Source organism: Pteronotus mesoamericanus, unplaced genomic scaffold, assembly GCF_021234165.1.
Source record: "Pteronotus mesoamericanus isolate MK-2021 breed Mesoamerican mustached bat unplaced genomic scaffold, CSHL_Meso_final contig_52, whole genome shotgun sequence".
In the NCBI taxonomy this organism is placed as follows: domain Eukaryota; kingdom Metazoa; phylum Chordata; class Mammalia; order Chiroptera; family Mormoopidae; genus Pteronotus; species Pteronotus mesoamericanus.
The window spans coordinates 11,239,433-11,262,998 of NW_026555189.1; the positions used below are offsets into that span (position 1 = coordinate 11,239,433).

Sequence of the window (23,566 nt, forward strand, 5' to 3'; positions counted from 1 at the left end):
GGCAAGAAAGGCTCTGGGAAGGGCATAAAGGTTATAGTGTGGAAGGCAGACTCCTTTTTTTTTAAAGGATACACCAGTGGGTGCAGAAGAGAACCCAGGTGCTTGAGAATTCAATCCAGTGGGGCCCTCTGCAGAGTAAGAGCCAAGTTGTCTCTTTCTAGATAATAAAATTTGGCGTCCTCACAATAGAAGCCACAGAATGATTTGTTTCAGTCCTGCTGAAACCAGACACCTCCTTCAGTTATTAGGAGAGAGCCAAAGTGGGAGTAAAGGAAAAGGTGTCACAGAAATAGTAGTAGCTTGACATGGGTCATTAATACCCATTGTGCATGGCTGCACCAGGCATCCTTGGTGGACCGCAGTGGGAACCCAAAACAGAGGGCAGAGTGAAAGTGCACAGGTGAAAACAAGTGTGTACATTACAATCACAAACAACAAAGGCACCAGCGGTTTAGGAAAGGAGATTCTATCAAAAATGAGGGAACAATAACAGACTGAAAAAGGTGTGTGTTGAGGCAGACAGCAGGAAAGAATTGCAGGAGCCTGTAATTTGGGATTCCCTTGATTTTCATTTTGAACTGTATTCTGTGTTCTCTGCAGGACAGCAAAGAACAGGTCTTGCTTTCAGCCCTGCAGGAGGAGAAGGAGGAGGGGAAGCTGCTGGTATAGTATCAGCTCTTAAGTCTACCAAGTCAAATCCTGGGCCAAGGCCAAACCCCAAAATAACTCCATGAAAGCGACTCTTCTTACTTGTAACCAGGCCATGGCACCATAGCAAATAAGAGGGGTAAACCAAACCCAACAGAGAGGAAATTCAACAGAGAGACACTGAAAGCTGACACAGAAAAGAATCCCACCAGTTTCTTCATTATGAATTTTGTTTCAGAGAGAAGAGGGAACCATCACCTACATCTAGAACCTTCTGAATCCCTAACCAAGCTGAGAAAACCCTATTAGAGCGCTCAGGGAGAAAATTTTTTAGCACTTAATTTTACTTCTAGGGGAGCCTTGAAGTCAAAGTTCTTCCTCTGCAGGCCCAGAATGCTGCTGCTAAAATGAGAGAGGCAGGTAAGTGGGATGCATGTGCCAAAATACCAAGCAGACATGAACCCCAGAATCTTTCCCTTCACACACCAAACATCTCGATCAATGTACAGAACCTACTTGGTACATGGTAGGGAAGAAAGAAAGATTCCTTTAATGGATTTATTTTTAATTTGAGGAGTTAAGTAATCAGGGAGACAGAACCATGTGAGACTCCTAAAATGTGCCCTTCTCTCAAAGTCAAAAGACAAAGATGCCCAGGTCTTCCCAGTTTTTGCAGCCACAACCACCTAAGAAAATGGCAGGTAAGGTCTTCAGGGCCCAGCTCAAGAAGAACAAGTTCTGAAATGCAGAAAATGACCAGACCCCACCCAATTCTGAAGCATGCCGGAACTGGTGCCAGGCTTGCATGGAGGGGTTGTGAAGTAGGAGGCCTGGTGTAAGCACGTAAGCAGTGCTGCACCTGGTAGACCACGAGGCCATTGCGGCTGTTCTTTCTTGGAGGCAACTCAGTGTGACAAACATCATGCTTTCTGCTCATCCATAGTAAGGAAACTGAGGTTCTCATCAGTTTCCTCAGTGTATGATGAGCAATCCACTCCCACAGACAGAAGTGGGGACAAGCCAGACCAGGGAGATGCCACCATGCCCTATGGTTGATGGCAGAGCTCTTGCTTTGGGTGAGCAGAGAAAGAGCTGTAAAGGCAGGCAAAGTTGATAATGAACTCTACTTAATTAAATGGAATTAAAGATATTCTGAGTATCAAGTTAGGGTAGTATCTGATTTGGAAATGGATTGTGGGGTTTCAAATAGAAACAGTGTGCATTAAACATGGTGATTAAATGTCGTGAACCAGCTCAAAGAGTTTCCAGCCTCCAATCCACCACATCCTGTGCAGATCCCAAGCTTCATGTTCAAGGTGCTCTGAGAAAACGCAATCAGAGTTCCAAGTTGGGAATCCCCTCTCTTCCCACCAAAGAGGCTGTGTGGTTGGACTCCATCCAGCTACCAGGTTACTGGTGGAGGTTCTAATGGAATGGAGACTCAGGAAGATGGGGCTAAGAGGGTTTACACTACGGGAGACAATTAAACAGTTGAGGACCACAGTATTCCGAATGCTGGAGTAGAAAATCTAAATGCTGTTCTGTAAGTAACAACCACAGAAGTCTTTGAGCCAGTAATAAAAAAAGACAGTAATAGATGTAGAGCAACCCCCACCTTCCTTAAACCCTCCACAGTGATTTTTTAAGTGCTATCTGAAGACCACTCTGGTAGGAAGAGATAGTATGGATTGGAGGAGAATGCCAGCAGGGAGACCAATTCAGAAGCTGCCCTAACCATTCAGTTGGGAGGGGCAAAGGAAAATCAGGAATCAGATAGCAGAAGGCTGATCTAGCTCAGGGGTTCAGACAGCAAATATCTTAGGCTTTTGGGGCTACATAGTCCCTGATGTGACTACTTAATTCTTCTATTATAGTGTGAAAGCAGCCACAATCAATACCTAAACTACAGGGAGTGCTTATGGGCCAATAAAACTTTATTTACAAAATCAGGTGTGGGCCATTTTGATCCACTGGCCATCCTTGGGTATCAGTCAGATAATAAAAATGTAAAGACACACAGTAGCAATGGAAAGAGAAGGATCTGTGTGGCTGCTTTGACTGAAAAAGTTGAGGTATAGGAGAAGTCATAAATATCCTTCAGGTTTTAAGTCAGGGAGAATGGACTTGGAAGGAAGGGCCAGAAGAGATATCCAGTGTTGGAAGAAAGGTGGTTTATTTAGTTTCAGACATATTGAGTCCTTAGACATAGAGACTGGGTCTTGAGTTACTAAGTTAGAAACACTGGAGTTTGAGGAATTTCACTGTGATGAGTAAAACCTCCAGGGTTGGAGTACTGACATGTTCCCTGCTCACCAAACAGGTCAATGGAGATAATGCGAGGCTGCACATTCTGTCCTCTCACCTGGTAGAGGAATCTTTGGCTGAAGTGCTGCATGGCGCCCTGGAGCTGATTCCGCTGTGACTGCCACTGCTCGTAGTTCCGCACGTACTCGGCTGTGGGGCGCTGCCAGGTGGTGGTCCGAGTGTTGTGGTCCACATAGTAAAACCTGCCTCGGGGGTCAGTGCGCTTCTCCCAGCTGGAAACATTAAGCTCAGCATGAACATAGTGAGCACCCCGCTCCTTCCTTCAAATTCTAGCAAAATTTCAGGATGGCTGACAAGGATGGACCAAGAGAGGGTGAAATGGTGGCTGGCATAGGAGCTTGGCTGCTCCGGGGAAGCAGAGCAAGGCAGGCCCCAACTGCAGAGGCTTCTGGGGCTTTCAGGGGTGTCCAGCCTTCCAGCATCTCGAGGCCACACTGGAAGAAGAGTTGTCTTGGGCCACACATTAAATGGACAAACATTAACAAAAACTGATGAGCAAAAAAGAAAGATTTTAACTGAATTTACTATTTAGTGTTGGGCGGCATTCATAGCCATCCTGGGCCACATGTGGCCCTCGTGCCATGGGTTGGACACTTCGGGAAGCCTCAGATGATTGTAGCAGGCATTCGTGGTTGCATCCTTAGAAACCAATCCCTCCTTACCACTAGCTCCATTTTGGCCATCTATATAATTCCAGGGAAGGTAACCCTACTCCCAGCTTGGGAATTGAACTGTTGACTGGCCCAGAAGTGGGCAAATGCTGGCCATTCAGTGAACCTCGAGAATTTTGTTAGGAACTCCTGGAAGAACAGTCTCTCTTCCTTGCTGGATAAAACAAAGAAAACATGCAGTCCTGGGAGCGACTGGTTGGCATCTTGGACCCAAATACAATATGCAGTTGACCCAGTGGATAGCAAAGCAGAAAAAAGGGAAAAAATACAGCCCCTTGGTGATACCATGGAGCCAATAGTTCAGGCTTCACTTGAAACCAGGACCTACATCTAGAATTTTGTTACCTGAGCCAATAAATTCTCGTCATTGTTTAAGCCTATTTGGATCCTACATTTTAAAAAAAGATTTTATTTATTTATTTTTAGAGAGAGGGGAAGGGAGAAAGAGAGGGAGAGACACATCAATGTGCAGTTGCCTCTAAAGCACCCCCTACTAGGGACGTGGCCTGCAACCTAGGCATGTGCCATGAATGGGAATCGAACTGGCAACCCTTTGGTTCGAAGGCCAGACTCAATCCATTGAGCCACACTAGCCAGGGCTGGATCCCACATTTTTTTACTAGCAACTGAAATGATTCTGATATAAGGTGCCAGTGAAAATATGTTGCATGGGAAGGTTGGTGAAAATAACAGCAAGAATCTCCACATCTTTGGTGGGTAACAACCTTTCCAAAGTTGGTCCTAAAACACCCATGGGCAAGGAAAGGCTAGAATAGATGGTAAAAACCTCAGCTGTGCTTCATAGATTTGACTGCATTTTCACATACACAAGGAAGAAGTGATCAAAGAACGTAAGAGTGGGACCTTCATGGAATGATGGAAAGGTTTTACATTTTAATGGGGTGTAGGTTACATGAGCACATGCATTTGTCAAAACTCAGCAAAAAGTACACCTGAGATCTGTATATTTCACTGTATGTAAATTATATTATTATGTCAATTGTAAAGGTAAATTTTAATCTAATCAAGCTTCCATGTCTAACTACCAGCTTACAGGAAAGACAAGAGATAGAGAAGCATACAACAAGTTCACAATTAGCCACAACCAGAATATGAGAAATTCTACAAGACAAATGCCCAGGATCTTCAACAAATAAATGGCCTGAAAAAAATAAGAAAAGGCAGGGGAACTTATTGGTTAGTAAAGACTTATGAGACATATCAGCCAAAAGCAATGTTGTGATCTTGACTTTGGATCTGGTTCAAACAAATCAAGTATAAAAACACTTGTAAGACAACTGGGAAAAATGACACATGGACTGGGTATGACATGAAATAAGGAAATAGTGGTAATTTTGTTGGGTGGGATAATAGTATTCTGGTTTTTTTTTTTTTTTTTTAAAAACACACCCCATCCATTAGAGACATATGTGATATATTCATTGATCAAAGGATATGGTGTCTGGGGTTTGCTTTAGAATTCATTGGCCCCCTCTCCTGGGAGATCTGATGAAACAAAATATTATTAATTATTAGAAGCAAGTGAGGGTTAAAAGGAATTCACTGTGTTATTCTCTCAAATTTGGGCCATGCTTGAAATTTTCCATTCTAAGTATGGAAGCGTGGAGAGGAAAGGGGTTTCAAAAAGAGGTATCACTGAAGAAACTAGGATTTGCCCACTGCAAAGAGAACCCAACATAGATTTGTAATGTATGATTCCAAACCTTTGGAGTATCTTTCCCTGACTACCATCTCATTTCATCTTCTCTGAATTCTTCTCTTACTCCAGTAATTATCATGCTTCAGTTTGGATCTTCCTCAATTCTCAGCGTTAGACTCCCAGATGACTTTTTTTTGCCACCACCACCACGATTCTTTTCGACTCAAAGCCGCCCTCGATATAGCTTCTCCCCAAGCAGCTCCCAGCCTCATGGCTGGTTCCCAGGTTCTGTCTGGATTCCACCCACTAGACTGCCATGGCTTCATGAACTGCCGTCACTTTGGATTACACTGAATGTCACAGCTCTCTCCCTAAACTGAGAAAAAGGAACTTGGTGAAAATAAGTCTTTCCCAGTCTTCTTTTATGTCTGTCCTCTGCCCAGGGGTAAAACCACACCATCGTTCCAGACTCTTCCTCTTCTGCTGTCAATAACCCAATCGGCCTGAGAGCTTCGTATTTTGTTGTGTCTCTGCCCTCGACTTGCATTTCTATATCCAACTATCAGAGAACTAACCTCCCCACTCAGTCCAGCCTATCAGCCACCATCAGAACCATACAAAACTGACCCCTTATGTCATGATTTCACTCAAAACTTCAGCTGACTCCCCACTGCCATCGAGTCAATGCTGTTTAGTTAGCAGTCAAGAATTACAATAATCTGGAACCTTCCCACCTTTATCACAAATCCTTTCAACTAAGTGATTTTTATTTAACTTTGTTTTTTTATCAAGGAAATCATGTATGTGTGTACATATATTTTTAAACAAAAGGTACTATAGCGGTATATAAAGAAACATAGTGTCTCCTGCCCTACCTCTCCCCAGTGCTGATTCCTGCTCCCTAGAATCAACTACTTTCAACTCCTGACTGCTTCTTCTTCTACTACTTACATTCATATTTCTAAATAACAAGCTTATTCCATAATTTCTGGACTTCTTCCTTTCAGATACTACCTATAGTCTGTTCAATGTAAATGAGGAATTGGTTTTGTATTCCACTCCCTAATACACACAAAGTCCTCACTTGCCTCTTTCTTCCAAGTAGAAAATCATCAAGTTAATGTTCAGAGGTTGTATTATGACTTTGTAGAACACTATAAATACATTTCCTTACCTACACAACTTTTTTCCCCTTTGATTTAAGAACTGCCTTTTTTTCGTGCTCCATGGTTTTCCAGAGGCTATCACTAACGCACCCCCGGCTACTGACAGGGCAGGTGGCCTCTCAGTGTCATTTAGCTTCTGGCCACATCACTCCTGGAACCCTTCATCCAGCATGGACAGTTGTCCTCCAGGCCTGCTCTACATTATTGTCCTAAATCGTCTTCCTTCTCCTTCTTCTTGGGAACCTCTCTGGCCTCTGAATGGAGTCCCCTGTGCCCTCATCTCGTGGCCTCTTTCTTGGTTTCCTCTCATCTGGTGGGATAAATCATGGAGTAGCTTCTGAGAAATAATTCACCAAAGCTAATTTTTTGAAATTCTGGCTGTCTGAAGATGCCTTTATTTCAACTCTTACACTTCTGTGTACAAATAGCTAAAACTTGATTTCTAGATGAGAAGTAATTTTTCACCAGAATTTTAAGGATCATACTGCTGAGCAGGATGGCATTCTTGATTCCTGATCCTTGATATGTACCCAGTTTGTTTGCTCTGGAAGCTTTTGAGATGTTCTCTTGGCATTCTGAAATTCTTATAGAATGTGCCTTGGGATGGGTCTTTATTCATTTTCTGGGCTCAGAATTTTATGGGCCCTTTGAATGTGGATGTTTGGATACTATATCCTTCGGTTCTGTCAATTTCCTTTTATTCTTTCTTTGATAATTTCCTACCCTCTATTTCTCTTTTCTTGTTTGCGAGAGCCACTGTTCAAATGTGGACCCCCTAGACTCAACTTCCAATTTCCTTAGCTCCAACTTTACCTTTCAATCTATTGAACTTTCAAATTTCTGCTGCCATACTTTCTAAAAGCTCTTGGGGGTTTGTTTTTTTTTGGTTTGGGTTTTGTGTTTTTTTTTTTTGCTTTCTACATGGTTTGTTTTATGGTCTCCTGTTCTTGTTTCACAGATGCCATATTTTCTCCCAGATCTTTGAGGACATAAATTATAATTTGGTTTTACTCTTTGACGTTTTTTCCCACTCCCTACATTGTTTTCACCAAGTTCCTTTTTCTGTGTCTGCTCTTCATTCACATTTAAAAGTGAGCCACTATACACTGGCTGGAAGCTCTGTGTGCCCAGGTTGGGCTGGCCAACCAGTGGTTTCACTCAGCAGCTTCACTAGAAGATCCCCAAATATCACAATCCATAATTCTCTTCCCTTAGACCGGTCATTTTCCCCAGCAAAAAAAAAAAAAAAAGACTCTCCCATTTTTAGCCTGGGAACAGTATCCCTACGTGATCCCTTTTTTCTGAGTTCATCCCTGCCTTCAGCGATGGCTCTGCCCCCCAGGCAGGCTCTGCTCTGCTTCCCACTCCAGCAGCAGTCACAAGGCTGTGCGTGTGAATGTGTATATGTATGTATAGGTATACACACACATGACAGAAGGATGGGAATGATAGCTGACAACCTAGGAATCTAACTCTTAACTGAACAAATTTTAAAACTCAATTGTTTCTGTTTTCATTACACACAGGCACGCGCTCGCACATACACACACACACATCACCCCCCGTCCCACGTCTCCCATGGCTGAGGCTTTCCAGGGCTCCATGGTGCAGATCGGCTGGCTTCCTGGTGGACACTCCACATTGTAGGCTTGGGTTTCAGCTTTCTTAGCTCTGCCATGTATCTATCAGCAACTAAACTTTGATTAACATCTCCCATATGCTGTTTCTCCTCTTCCATCCCTTTATCGTTGATGGTTTATAACTTTTTTATACTTTTATTGCTTTTTCAGTAAGTTTTCAGGAAGGAATAGAAATAAACACAAGTTCACTCCCAATGTTAAGTAGAAGTCCTCCGTGAATTTCAAACTTCCAGGCAGCATAACTTCACCTGTATTTCGATGAAACCTTATGCAAAATCACAGCCACAGAGCAGCGGTTGGAGGCCCGGTGGCCCCTTTCATACTCTTCAGTTCCAGAGGCATCTCCACCAAACCCATGAGCCTTGTTGGACACACTTTGAGCATCTCTGTTTTACACAAACCTTCCACTCCAGCAAAACTGCTCCATACATCATTCCTTAACCACACCTTTTACATTCACACTGTTCCCCAGCCTGATTTGCCTTCCTCTTCTTATTTAAGTCACCTCCAGCCTTTCCTGAAAGACCAAGTATGATTCATCTCCCTCTGTGATGCTTCCCCAACCCTGTGCTATATGATGATCACTCTCCCTCCTCACCTCTGGTCTGAGCACCACCTAACAGTAACCAAAGAGCAAATTATCACATTCATCCTTAGTTACAGATATAATACTTTTTGCTCCTGAATAGAGTAACTCATCATCATACAAGTGTCCCAGGGACCTGAGAGAAGGGGGGGCTATGATAAAGTGAATCCATTGGCTCAATCTCACCCCTCAGTGACTAGGTGTGCTGAGGTAATCTGCAGTTTCCCGAATGCTCTCACCATGGCAATACTTCCCTGGGGTGCAAGTTCTCCCATTAACTAGCAACGAAAGTTTAAGCATTCTGTTCTCTCTGGGTTCCCTGTTATATAGCAGAAGTAAGTGCCAGGGACTCAAATATGTGGGCCTAAAACTCAGGAAGCACTAATAGGCTACGTGGGATGTAGAGCTGAGCAATCTCCCAACACTGAAACTATCCTCAAAATAAGAAAGCTGGATCCAGTGTCCCACCTCAATCCTTAAAGAAGAGTAAAACCTCAGCCATCCTTAAAAGGTACCATTTAATATCTTCATTTAGATTCCATCCAAAAGTTCACCAGGTCAAGGACTACATAGCTTATACACCACTGAAGTTAAGAGGCAGCAATTGGCACACTTAAAGAGTTACCACTGCTTCGAAACAGATGTGCTGTTAAATACACAAAGCACAAGTGTGCAATGCATCCTGTTAAAAGTCAGAGATTAATATGCAACACAATTGGAGATACTTCACTAGTGACTGGGTATCTGACGACAGCGAGGAAATACTGTTAACAATACAGTGATTTGATTTTATTTTTTTAATTTATTGATTTTAGACAGAGAGGAAAGAAGAGAAAGAGAGACAGACAGACATGGATTGGTTGTTCCACTTATTGATAAATTCATTGGCTGATTCTCATATGTGCCCTCACTGGGCATCGAACCCGCGACTGTCACATATCAGTATGATGCTCTAACCACCCGAGCTACCCAGCCATGGCTATAGTGGTTTTATTTTAAAAGATAACTTTTTAAAGAAATATCTACAAAATATGGATAAAATGATATAATTGTCTGGGGTTTGCTTCAAAATAATCCTGAAGGGCGTTGGGGCAAGAGTGGGTGAGGATTACAGACCAGGAGGTGGCAATTATTCTCCATAAAGGGCCAAAATGTAAATATAGAGGTGCACAAAAGTAGGTTTACAGTTGTAATATTATAAATAATACAATTACTAATAAATAATAATACAAGAATAAGCTCTGTGTTTCACATACTCACAACTATAAACCTACTTTTGCCCACTCCTGTATTTTAAGCTTTGCAAGCTGTACAGTCTCTGTCACAATTACTCAACTTGTGCTGCCATTGAGCACAAAAGCAGTAATAGGCAATAAGTAAACAAATGAGTGTGGCCATGTCCCAATAAAACTTTATTTGGAAAAATAAACGGAGGGCTGGATTTTGTCCATAGGCCCATAGTTTGCCAAGCCCTGGTATAGGTGAAGCAAGACTGGCTATGGGCTGACAATTATTGAAGTTAAGTGTTGAATATATGAGGATTTTCCCTGCTTTGTGCACATTTGAAAGTTTCCATAATAAGATCATCATTTCCATAATAAAATGTTTAATTTTTTCCCCTAAGAAGTCAATGTTTAACTTCAGTAACTTCACTGGACTTAAAGTCAAAGCAGAAAACAGAGTAAAGACTAAGGATGACAGATTATGAATTTCATTTCCAGAAGGGTAAGAAAAAAAAAAGAAAACATAAGCACTCTACTGGAAAACGAACTAAGAGCAGCCCATCCATGGACATTTGCAGGACAGAAGGCGAGGTGGTATTTACCTGGAACAAGCCTGACAGCCGAGCCAAACGAAGCACAGGGCTCCCCCACCTCTGACGTCCTCTCCCTCCGCAAACGGAGTGGGGACAACTGTTCATATTTTATGCAGGAGCCCTTCATGGTGGCTTGAATGGGAGGTGAATCTTTCCTGAGAGCAGAATACACTCCCTTTTGAAAGCTCTAAGGACAGGGAGACACATGTGGAAAGAACATTCTGTCCCTAGCAGAGAGGGAACCAAACCTCTTCTCCTTGAACCTGGACAGTCTTTTCTCACTTGGAAGCCTCACTCACCCTCTGGTTTTGGAGAGCTTAAGCTGCATTCTGGCAAAGCCCAGCTGAATGAGAAGCACACTATCTTCACAAACTGGTTGGGCACAGGGTGCTGTGAGATTCACCGCTGCTCTTATTATCTTGGCCTCCCCATGCCCAATTTTCTCACAGAGATGCTCTGAAAATTCTACTATGTCTTAAGAAATAAGAGCCAAATTAAGGTAAGCAAATAGGAAAAGCAATCAACGGACCTAGGATAAACTGTCCCTATACTTGGCTATCTCTGCAGAAAGAGATGGAAAACCTGCCCCTAACAGGATATCTCTGTAGGTGAAATGACTGAGGGCACTGAGACAGCAACAGCCCAGGACACCTTCCCAGCCCTCCTTCCTCCAGGATCCAATAGCCACCGTAACTCTGATTACCACTTTATAAAGCTCGTGGCCAGCAGTCATGGTCAATACAATGAATGACAGGAGAAGGGAAAATAGGAACAGAGGGGAAGGAACATAGAAGGAGAATACCATGGGAGAAGAGGAAAAAGAGAAAAGACAGAAAGAAGAGGATGTGGGCAAATAAAGAGGAGCTACAGCAGTTAGTGGTAGAGATGCCACTGGGTGAGTTGTGTTTTTTTTTCAATTTTTAGAGAGAGGGAGAGGGAGAAAGAGAGGGAGAGAAACATCGACATGAAGGAGAAACATTGATTGGCATCCTCTTGTATGCACCCCGACCAGGGACTAAACCTGCAACCTAGGCATATGCTCTGACTGGGAATCAAACTAGTGACTCTTTGCTTTGTGGGATAACACCCAACCACCTGAATCACAGTGGCCAGGACACCACTGGGTGACTCTTGATCCCAGTTTTAGAGACCCAAGGCTTGTCAGACCATGCCTTACCCTGGAGGAAGGGGCCGTTCCCAGGTGGTGGTCTTGGTATTGTGGTCAACATAATAGACACGGCCATTGGGCAATTCTCGTTGTTCCCATCTGAAAAATAGAGCCAAGGGAAGCATGAGATACACAGTTGAAAGGCAGTAAGCCCTTGTTTGAAAGGGAATCTTTCATTACTGATGTGGCCAACTTGAAAGGAAACATCAAAGATGACATACAAGATCAACCCGCTGGTGAAACCAGCTCTATGCTATCACTGACAGTGGACCTCTCCCTGGAGTACTTCCTGAGAAAACTATAATAGCTCCCCTTTATGGACTAACATACTAGGATATGCCATCAATCACCCTAAGTTCCCCTAACTGACCCATATGAATCTACATTCCATGGATTTTTCTAAATTAGTGTTTCTTGCCCATTTTGAGATCAAAGATCCATTTAGGAATGCAATAAAAGTTGAGGACTCTTTCCTTCCAAAATGCACTCACCAACACAAATTTGTTTATGATTTCTGCAGTTCACAGACCTCTCCTAAAATTTATCTATGGCTTTTTTAGCCTATACTACCTCTTAACATCACAATTTATATGATTGCCCTTGTTCTCCTAGCATCATATACATTCACAATTACATTTCTTTTTAAAATACAGGATTCATTTACAGAGGATCTTTAAAAGGAGATCTGAAGACTCAAAGAAACACAGCATATTATTTATGCACTGCACTACACCCATGTTATTTATTGACTGCTCTCCTTGTAAGTCTGTGTGTCAGTTAATATGAGATCAGGGCACTGAGGATGGCTCATCTGTGCTAACAGAGGAACGACAAGAGGGCAGATGATCTAAAGGGGTAACCTACAAGCAAAATCACTACAAAATACAGCCAAGGACACCCATCCCCACACTCCCAATTATTCCCACTCTCAAGTCCGACAACACCACTTACCCAGAATGGAATAACTGATATATAAAGAATGCAAAATTTTATATTTATTTAACATGTTATGTGAATTTTATATTTTATACTTATTTATATTTATTGAACCTGTAACAAGGGTATGTACCCTGACTAGGGATCAAGCCCGTAACCTTTTGGTACACAGGATCACACTCTAACCATCTGAGCCTTCTGGCCAGGGCAAACAATTAATATTTATAAAATAATTACCACTTTATAAAATATGTTAATAGACCCATTAGTTTATATGTTTTACATTGATTTTATTTACTTTTCTCTCTAGTGCTGCCTAGGGGAAGGTAACCTTTTTCAGGTAGCTGGTACTGTTGGTTCTACTGAAACACTTGTTTTGAAAATGCATATCTATTTCAATGTGACTGATATATGAGAAAACAACTTGAGCATAATGCAAATTTTGTGTGTGCTTATGCTTGATTTTGCCTTTGAGAGATACTAGATAAACACAGCAGACCTCCCCCAACTGAACCCAGTCTCATAGGAATAAAAAGCCCACACATCTACCAGTTACCTCAGTTTACCATGTTATACACCATACCCACCTAGCATTACAACTCCCATCTGATTTCAGATAACATTCCTTGCACAACATCAGGGCAACACCAACAAACTCCAACCCTTCCAACACCTACTTCCACAAGCAAATTTCAGATCTCCTCATGGAAACGTGCCATGTTTATTGTAATGTTATATATCTCAACCATTTAACATGTGTAAAACTGTACTACCATCGTTATTAGGTTTCTAGCTTTTGTGTATGTCACTGCCAAATTTTTGAGTGTATGCCCCTAACCCATTTTTCCCATAAGCCCTGTGGTTTTGTGTGATTTTGCATAGCCTGGTGATTTTCAGGAACACACGTTATAGTGGAGCTGACTATACACCGAATTAAATGTCTCAACTTCTCTTATGAAGCCTGGTGTGTCTACTCTGGTGGACATTATCTTGATTCAATACCATTTTTCATTTAAGTCAGGATAGCTGCCCTGATCAGTCCCTCTGAGACTAGTTCAGATAGAGACATAATGAGGTTTTTAAGGCAGGGAAGGGAAGAGGGCACCACCACCCACCCACTGAGCACCTACAATGAGCCATGCGCTCATGTTTTCCCTCATGCAGTCCTTGCCTCCATCCTTTAAAGTGGGAAATGCAATCACCATTGAGGAAATCAAGGCTCAGAAAAGCTAAGTAACTCTTATGTGGCATTCAAACTCAGCTCTGACTTTCTAGCCCATGAGTTTTACCACCACATCACGCTGAGAAGAAAGAAAGGAAGAGAAGGAAGGTCAAGTGGAATTCATAGGGAACTTACTACCCAGCAGACAGGCACTAGGAGCTTTCTTGATCCCACCTCGAAGTGAACAGCTCTTCCTAACACAAGACTCCATGTGGGGGGCCCTGTAGAATCAGGACAACTGAAAAGGAATTATAATGGGTCCACTGTGTGCATTTCCAGGCTCTGTTTTGATCACAACCCTCTGCTCCGATATGATCTCCTGGAAGAGGTGGCACATTTCACACCACTGGCAGTAGTGATGGCCAGGGGTTCCACACTCCTACCCCTACACCAGGGGTCAACTACCTGGTTGAGGAAGAATAGCAAGAATTACACTTGAGAGCATTTTCTCTCCTGGGTATTCTTTTTACAATATTTTTAAAAAGATTTTATTTATTTTTAGAGAGAGGGTAAGGGAGGGAGAAAGAGAGGGACAGAAACATTGCCTCCCACATGCTCCCAACCAGGGACCTAGCCCACAACCCAGGCAAGTGCTCTGACCAGGAACTGGATCATGACCTTTTGGTTTGCGGGACAATGGCTAACCCACTGAGCCACACCAATCAGGGCCCTCCTGGGTACTGTTGCTCAAGGTTCTGATTAAAATGGATACTGGTGACTTGACCCAGGTACCTTGGTTCCTCCCACTGCAAAAGGAAGAGGCTCACAGTTCAGTCAGTATTTCATTAACAGGAAGTGACCAGGTGAAAATGCATAAAGGATAAAGTTAAAGATCAGGAGAGAGGCAAGATAGCGGAGGAATGAGTGGAAGTCACACTGACAACCTCCCAGGAACAATCTGGAATTACAACTAAATGGTGGAGAAATCACCCAGAACAAACAACTGAACAATAGTGAGAAAGAACTTATAACGTTGGACAGACAGAAGAATCAGCTTCAGCACAACCTGACTGGTAAGGAGTGTGGTGGAGATTTGAGAAGGCTGGCTGTGCACCCACAGGCAGCAGCGCCAGAGAGATATTTAAGCGGTCAGTTGGATTCCCCTGAGAAGAGTGGGGTCTAAACCATAAGCAGGGATCCCCAGCCTTCCACACCAGAGCCCAAAAAGTACACAGATAACATTTAGCTGTGAAAAGTGGCGGGGTTGCCCTCTGCCAGAGATGGGTAACTGGAGATGCAAAGAGCCGTTTAAAGGGCCAATGCATAAATTTTTATTTGCAGCCACTTACCCTGGGCTCCAGCAAAGGTGGAGGCAGAGTGGGCTGGAGACACCTGAGGAGAGACTAAGGATGGAGGCTTTGGGGATAGAACTGAGGGAGTAGCCAGTGGGATCCCGGTGCTGACTCGCCCCCCATCTGGCAGCAGCCATCTTGCTCAGGAAGACCACATCCCTGAGAGGCACAGCGTGAGAGGAAATGATAGCCCTGCCCCCTACCAGGAGGGACTCTGCTCTGGCCTTTGGTGCTTAAGCCCAACTGCTGAATACAGAGTGACAGCCACAGATAGTAGATCCCTGGCAAAGCAGGGGGTGGGGCAGAGTGGACTAGAGACACTTGAAGAGAGACTGGAGGTGGAGGCCTTGGGAAGAGAAATGAGAGAGTAGCCACCGGGATCCCGGCACTGACTCCTCCCCTATATAGCAGCAGCCATCGTGCTCAGGCAGACCACTCCCCTGAGCTGGAGCAGTGTGAGAGGAAACAATAGCCCTGCCCCAGGAGGGACTCTGCCCTTTCCTGTGGTGCCTAAGCCTGACTGCTGAGTGCAGAGTAACTAGATTAACAACTGAACCAGACAGCCACAGACATTACATTCCTGGAAGTCTCAAACAGACTGCCTAAGGTCAGACGGGGCCAACATATGACATCACCAGAGACAGATCCAGAATGAAAAAAACAGCGGTAAATACTAGAGGCTACTGAGAGGGAATCCACTGTGTTCTTCTCCATGATTTGTGATATTTTCTTTACTACATAACTTTTAACGTTCATTTAGGGTCCATCAAGTTTGTGTATATTAAGACATTAGATTTTATACTAATACTTTATTTCTCTCCTTTCTTATAATAGTCTTTTAATCTCATTACAGCCTTATTAATGCTGGTTCATTTGCTGTTGATAGTGGGATTGCAGGGGGGAGTTATTTTGCAGATGTGGGTTTGTTTCCTAGGCTTTGTGGTTGTGTTCTGGCAGCACCTGCACAAAAACACACAAGATAAGGTGGGTGTAGTGACCGTCAGACAACCAGCTGGAGGGTAGGACCCACCAAAGAATAACCAAACAGCAATCAAAACCCAATTATTTCCAGAGAGCAAACATAAATGGCATAAAAGGCATCCAAAGAGCAGCAAGTTCAGGAGATCAAGGAGACTGCACCACTGAATCTCACAGTCTCCTACCATACAACTTTACACCACAAAGTCAGGAAGCCAAGAAAGATCAATTTAAGAAGCAGAAGCAAAAAAGAAGAATATCACAAATAACGGGAAGACAAAGAAACACCCCCCAATCAAAGGGAAAGAGGAATCCCCAGGAAGGGAAATAAATGAAATAGAGGCAAGTAAACTATCAGATATTGAGTTCCAAAAAATGGTTCTAAGGAAGCTCAATGAGCTCAGTGAGCTAGAGAGAATTACCAAAAACTACAGAAAAACTACGAGGAACTTACTGCAAACTATGTCAGCATCAAAAAGGACATAGAAACTATCAATAAGACACAAGAGGAAATGAAGAACGTAATTTCTGAATTGAAGAACACAGTAGAATGGAAGAAGAGCAGGCTAGATGAAGCAGAGGATCGAATCAGCAAGCCGGAGGATAAGGTAGAAAAAAGCTCCCAGAAAGAACAAGAAAGTGAAAAAAGACTCGAAGAGAATGAAGAGGCATTTAGGGAAATGCAGGAGAACCTGAAATGTAATAATATCCGTATAATAGGGATACCAGAAGGAGAAGAAGAGGAAGAAGGGATAGAGAACAGTTTGAAAAAGTAATGATGGAAAACTTCCCTCACCGGAGGAGAGAAAAAAATCATACAAGTCCAGGAAGCAAAGAGGGTCCCATTCAGGAGGAACTCAATGAGGCCCACTCCAAGACACATCATCATTAAAATGTCAAATATCAAAGACAAACAGAGAATCCTAAAGGCAGCAAGGAAGAAACAGGTAGTAACATACAAAGGGAGCCCTGGTATGGCTAGCAGCTGTCTTCTCAACAGAAACACTACAAGCCAGAATGGAATGGCAGGAAATACTCCAAGTAATGAAAAGCAAAGGCCTGCAACCAAGACTGCTCTACCCAGCAAGGATCTCGATTAAAATGGAAGGCAAAATAAGGAGTTTCCCAGACAAAAGAAGGCTAAAAGAATACACCTCCACAAAACCAACATTGCAAGATATGTTAAAGGGATTGCTTAAAGAAGATGAAGAAAAAGAGTGAGAAAGAGAGGAACACAGGTGCAAGGGGGAAAACATGAATAAGTACCTATCAATAACAACTTCAAATTTAAATGGATAAAGTGCTCCAATCAAAAGACATCGGGTAGCTGAATGGATTAGAAAACGACCAGCACATATGCTGCCTACAAGAGACCCACTTCAGAGCAAAGGACCTACACAGACTGAAAGAGATAGAAAAAAAATTCCAAGCAAATGAACAGGGAAAAAAAGCAGGAGTAGCAAAACATATATCAGACAAAATAGATTTCAAAACAAAAGCCATAAAAAGAGACACAGAAGGACACTTCATAACACTCAAAGGAAAAATCCATCAAGAGGACATAAACATTGTAAACCCATATGTACCCAACATAGGAGACCCAAATATATAAGGAATATCTTGTAGGACTTCAAGAAAGATACAGACAGCAACACACTGATAGTACGGGATTTTAACACCTCAGTGTCAAAAATGGATAGATCTTCCAAACAAAATATCAACAAGGATATTGTGGAACTGAACAACACATTAGATCAAATGGACTTAACTGATATATACATAACTTCATCCCAAGAAGCAAAATACATATTCTTTTCAAATACACATGCAATATTCTCAAAGATAGACCACACAACAGGACACAAAACAAACCTCAACAAATTGAAGAAAATTAAAATCATAACAAGCATTTTCTCAGACCACAGGGCTTAAAACTAGAAACCAACCTCAAGGAAAAAACTCAAAAACATTCAAACTCATGGAGACTGAAGAGCATGCTATTAAATAATGGAGGGGTCAATAATGAGATCAAAGAAGAAATCAAAAAGCTTCTGAAAACAAGTGAAAATGACCACATTTCACTTATGGACTGGACACAACAGTCCAAAACCTACGGGACACAGCGAAGGCAGTCCTGAGAGGGAAGTTCACAGCAATACAGGCCTACCTAAAAAAGACAGAAACATTTCAAAGAAAAAACTCGATTCTACATCTTCAAGAAAACTGGAGAAACAACAAACAAAACCCAGAGCAAGTATAAGGAAGGAACTTATCAAGATCAGAGCATAACTGAATGATGTAGAGACTAAAAGAACAATTCAAAGGATCAATAAGTCCAGGAACTGGTTCTTTGAAAAGAAACAAAATCTACAAGCCTTTAAGCAGTCTCATCAAGAAAAAAAGGGAGTGGACCCAAATAAATAATATCAGATATGAAAGAGAAGAAATTACAACTGATACCACAGCAATACAAAGGATTGTAAGAAATTACTATGAACAATTATATGCCAAGAAATTTGAAAACCTGGGTGAAATGGACAAATTTCTAGAGAAATATAACCTTCCAACACGGAATGAAGAAGAAGCTGAAAGCCTGAACAGACTGTTAGCAGCTAGTGAAACTGAAGCAGTAATTAAAAACTTGAGGCACACAAAAGCCCTGGACAGGACTGTTTCACAGAAGAATTTTACAAAATATTTAAGGAAGAGCTAACACCTGTCCTTCTCAGGCTACTCCAAAAATCCAAGAAGAGGGAAGACTCCCAAACTCTTTCTATGAGGCCAGCATCATCCTAATCCCAAAACCAGATAAAGACACAAGAAAGAAAGAAAACTACAGGCGAATATCGCTGATGAACACAGATGCTCAGATCCTCAAAAAAATATTGGCGAACTGCATCCAGAAATACATTAAAAAGACCATCCACCACAATCAAGTGGGATTCATTCCAGGGATGCAAGGATGGTTCAAAATTCACAAATCAATAAACATATAATTTACATAAACAAAAGGAAACACAAAAATCACATGATCATATCAATACATGTGGAAAAAGCATTTGATAAGGGACAGTATGCATTTATGATAAAAACACTCAGCAAAGTGGGAGTAAAGGGGGCATATCTCAACATGATAAAGGCCATATTATGAAAAACCTACAGCCAACATTATACTCAAGGGGCAAATACTAAAAGCTTTCCCATTAAGATCAGGAACAAGACAAGGATGTCCACTGTCACCACTTCTATTCAACATAGTATTGGAAGTACTAGCCACAGAGATCAGACAAGAAAAGGAAATAAAAGGCATCCAAACTGGAAAGGAGGAAGTAAAACTGTCACTGTTTGCAGATGACATGATGTACATAGAAAACCCTATAGACTCCACCAAAAAACTACTGAACCCAGTAAGAAAATGTGGCAAAATAGTGGAATACAAAGTCAATATTCAGAAATCAAAGGCATTTTTGTATACCAACAATGAAACAGCAGAATCAGAAATCAGAAAAAGAAAAAAAACCCTTTGCTATAGCAACAAGAAAAATAAAGTACCTAGGAATAAACCTAACCAAGGAGGTAAAAGACCTGTATGCAGAAAACTATAGAACACTGAAGAGAGAAATTAAGGAAGACACAAAGAAATGGAAGAATATACCGTGTTCATGGATTGGAAGAATTAGCATCATCAAAATGTCCATACTACCCAAAGCAATTTATAGGTTCAACATAATCCCTGTTAAAAATGCCAATGACGGATCTCACAGATATAGAACAAACATTTCAAAAATTGATATGGAACCATAAATGACTCCAAATAGCCGCAGCAATTTTGAGAAAGAAGAGCAAGCTAGAAGGGATCACAACACCTGACATCAAACTATATTACAAGGCCACTGTAATCAAAACAGTCTGGTACTAGCATAAGAACAGACACAGAGATCAACAGAACAGAATAGAGAGCCCAGAAATAAACCCATGTCTCTATAGTCAATTAATATTCGACCAAGGGGGCAGAGGCAGAAAATGGAGTAAACATAGTCTCTTCAACAAATGGTGCTGGGAGATCTGGACAGCTACACGCAAAAAAATGAAATTTGACCACCGATTTACACCATACACAAAAATAAACTCAAGATGGATAAAAGACTTAAATATAAGTCACAGCACCATAAAAATCCCAGAGGGGAACACACGCAGGAAACTTTCAAATATTGCACACAGCAGTATTTTCACTGATATGTCCCCTAGAGAAAGGGGCATAAAGGAAAGAACAAACAAATGGGACTTCATCCAAATAAGCAGCTTCTGCACGGCTAAAGAAAACATCAGCAAAATGAAAAGGGAACCAACCGTATGGGAAAATGTATTTGCCAATGATACCTCAGACAGGGGTTTGATCTCCAAAATACATAAAGAACTCACACGACTCCACTCCAGGAAGACAAACAACCCAATTAAAAAAATGGGCAGAGGACCTGAACAGACACTTCTCCAAGGAGGACATACACAGGGCCTAGAGACATATGAAAGGATGCTCAGCATCACTAGCCATCAGAGAGATGCAAATTAAAAACACGTCACACCAGTCAGAGTGGCCATCATAAACAAATCAACATACAACAAGTGCTAGCAAGGTTGTGGAGAAAAGGGAATCCTAGAAGACCGTTGGTGGGAATGCAGACTGGTGTAGCTACTGTGGAAAACAGTTTAGAATTTCCTCAAGAAACTAAAAGTCGAACTGCCTTTTGACCCAGCAATTCCACTGGGTCAAATCCCAAAACTTCAATTCAAAAGAACCTGTCCACCCCAATGTTCATAGCAGCACAATTTACAACAGCCAAGTGTGGGAAGCAACTTAATGCCCAACAGTAAATGAGTAGATGAAAAAACTGTGGTACATTTACACAATGGAATACTACACAGCAGAAAGAGTGAGTTACTACCCTTTGCGACAGCGTGGATGGAACTGGAAAGCATTATACTAAGCGAAATAAGCCAGATGGTGAAAGAGAAATACCATATGATCTCCCCTCTAAGTGGAACCTAAAAAACAAAACAAACAAGCAAGTAAAATATAACCAACAACATTGAAAGAAAAAACAAATTGACAGTAACGAGAGAGGAGGAGAGAGGAGGGTAATGGGGAGAAGAAGGGGAAGGGTCAAGTCAAGGAACATGTATAAAGGACCCACGGGCAAAGCCAAAGTGGGGAAGGATTGAGGGAAGGAGGTGGGAGTGGGTGGGGCAGGAGAAAGTGGTGGCAGGAAGACAGAAGCAAATGTATTTGAATAAAAAAAAGAAAACAACAGAAAAATTAAAAAATTAAAATTAAAAAAATAAGATCTTCTCCCCATGGATGTCCCTGTAAACTAAAGACAAAAGAAGAACAGATATTGCCAGCTCAAGAGGCTAATGTCCCATCTACGAGATCTGGAAGGGACCTTTGGGCAGGAAAGGGAGGCCAATAATACACCGTGGCTTCACAGCAGCTCTCCAAACTCCTCCTACCTGCTCGGTAATTGAAAAGCAAATCTGATACCCTCTCTATTCATCTGAGTTTGGAAATGAGGAAAAGTCTTCAAAAAGATACTTGGCGTAAGGGTAAATACTGAAATATGGAAGCTCCTTGAGGCTAATGGCAGGAAACACTCTTTCATGTTTGCTTCTTATTAACTTACTTAGCTGAGAAAGCCTCAGAATTCCCTTCCTTGGCAATTCTGTGGCACAAAAGAACCAACAAAATTAGTTTGCTCATTTTGAGGTCACCATTTAGAAAACTATCCATAATATGTGGATGGGCCTATCCCCTTTGTGAAGACAAAATATTTATTGTAACAATTGGAGATAAAAGACATTAAAGGAACTTTTTTCTTTATTCCAACAATTCTTTTGTTACAACTTTCATCTGATAAGTAGGCTGTACTTTTGACTTCTTTTATAGTTCATTTGAGGCGAGGAGAAAACTGTGATTTTATTGTACTTTAGCTGACACTTTAATTTGAAGACGATGTAATACTTGGAATCCCATGAAGTAATAAATGCTTTCGACTGATGCAGCAGTGTTCCCACATACTGCTAGAAAAGGTATCAGTGTGAAGTCCTCTTTGTTTATATTCAAGAGTTACAGCAGCTCTTTCCAAGCCTAGACAAGACCTGTCCATCCCATCTTTCATCCCAGCTGATCCTAGAAATGAAAGGCTCTCTTTCAGGGACTGTCATTACCCTGCAAATCTCAATGTCCTTCTATGAACCCCATTTCTCAAGTGGCTTAGCTAGAAAAATAATTACCAGAGAAATAAGACCTTTCTTCCATTACCTTTTTGATATCTACATTTTTTCCCTTTAAAATCGGACTCCTGCTCGGATTAAATGTCCAAATGGGTCCTCCCTCATCCATGACCTGGCCTAGCTGCCTTTCTTAGGGAACTCTCAACTCCCCCCTTACCTGCACAGCTCCTCAGAATCCATACAAATCTCTGCTTCATTCATGCAGCATAAACAGTTAATTCTATTGTCAATCAAACGAGCCTTGTGATTCTCATTTCTCCTCACTACCTGCTGACCCACATAGATTAAACCTTCCGACTGTCTTGGTTTGGTCTCCTGGTGCCAAGAAAGTGATACTAGCAGCAACCTTTCATCAACACATCCCTGTCAGGGGTTAGGTTTCTGTCCCTTATAAGCATCTTCTTCCCACTGACATTAAAAGGCTTTTCAATGAAACTACCTATGGGTCTCAATAATGCACCCTGGTCATGTGGGTCTTATCCTCTCCCACTGAACAGCTTTCTTTGATGGTCTCAGAAACAGTGTTCAAAGCATCAAGCTTGATTCAGGTGCCTTCCTAACACATTGCTCCTTGGCCTTCAGTGAGTAACATTCAGTTTGACCATAGCCTACACAGGGTCTTTGTATCTGAAAGTACTTAAAAGTAGCCTCCAAATTTGGTTAATCTTAGATACTTTTTGAAACCTAAATTATCTTTGCTCCTAAGGATTTTAACTGTCCCTTATTCAGCTGTGTATCTTCCATATACATGCCCCAATCCCCTTACCATCATCATCATTAAAAGGGTAAAGGCTCAAAATCTCAGCCACATTGTTGGGATGACATGCAATCATTTCTCTCCTATATAATCCTGAAAGGACACTATCTGGTCACCTGAACCATTTTCCTGTGGAAGGTTTCCTAAAAGGTCTTCTGGAAATTAATTCTCAATGACCTGCCATTACAATTGATATTCAACAATCCTGATCGGCATACCTCTTGATCAGATTCCCCTATGTTTCAACAGAATCAGTTTCACCAAGTATAGGGTTCAGTTGGGAAAGGATTAAAGCTGGGTGAGGGGTGCAGGTTAGTAGCATAGACGGTCTCTTTACATGGCCCTTACAAATTTACATGTTGAAAATTCCACCTTCATGAAACCATTATTAACTTGCATTATTTATTAATTTG

The 23,566-nt window shown here is 41.8% G+C and overlaps 1 protein-coding gene across 3 annotated transcripts in view; it reads right to left on the reverse strand.

The window, feature by feature from the left end:
* The window catches only part of WWP2 (WW domain containing E3 ubiquitin protein ligase 2), a 142,362-nt gene that overhangs the window by 17,754 nt on the left and 101,042 nt on the right, over positions 1-23,566 (reverse strand). For all 3 annotated transcript variants that reach the window (XM_054579243.1, XM_054579240.1, XM_054579242.1), the window contains 2 exons: positions 11,690-11,779; positions 3,011-3,185 (listed from right to left, as the gene is read on the reverse strand). In XM_054579243.1, the coding sequence (XP_054435218.1) occupies positions 3,011-3,185; positions 11,690-11,779 (265 nt within the window). The remainder of the gene's footprint in view (positions 1-3,010; positions 3,186-11,689; positions 11,780-23,566) is intronic.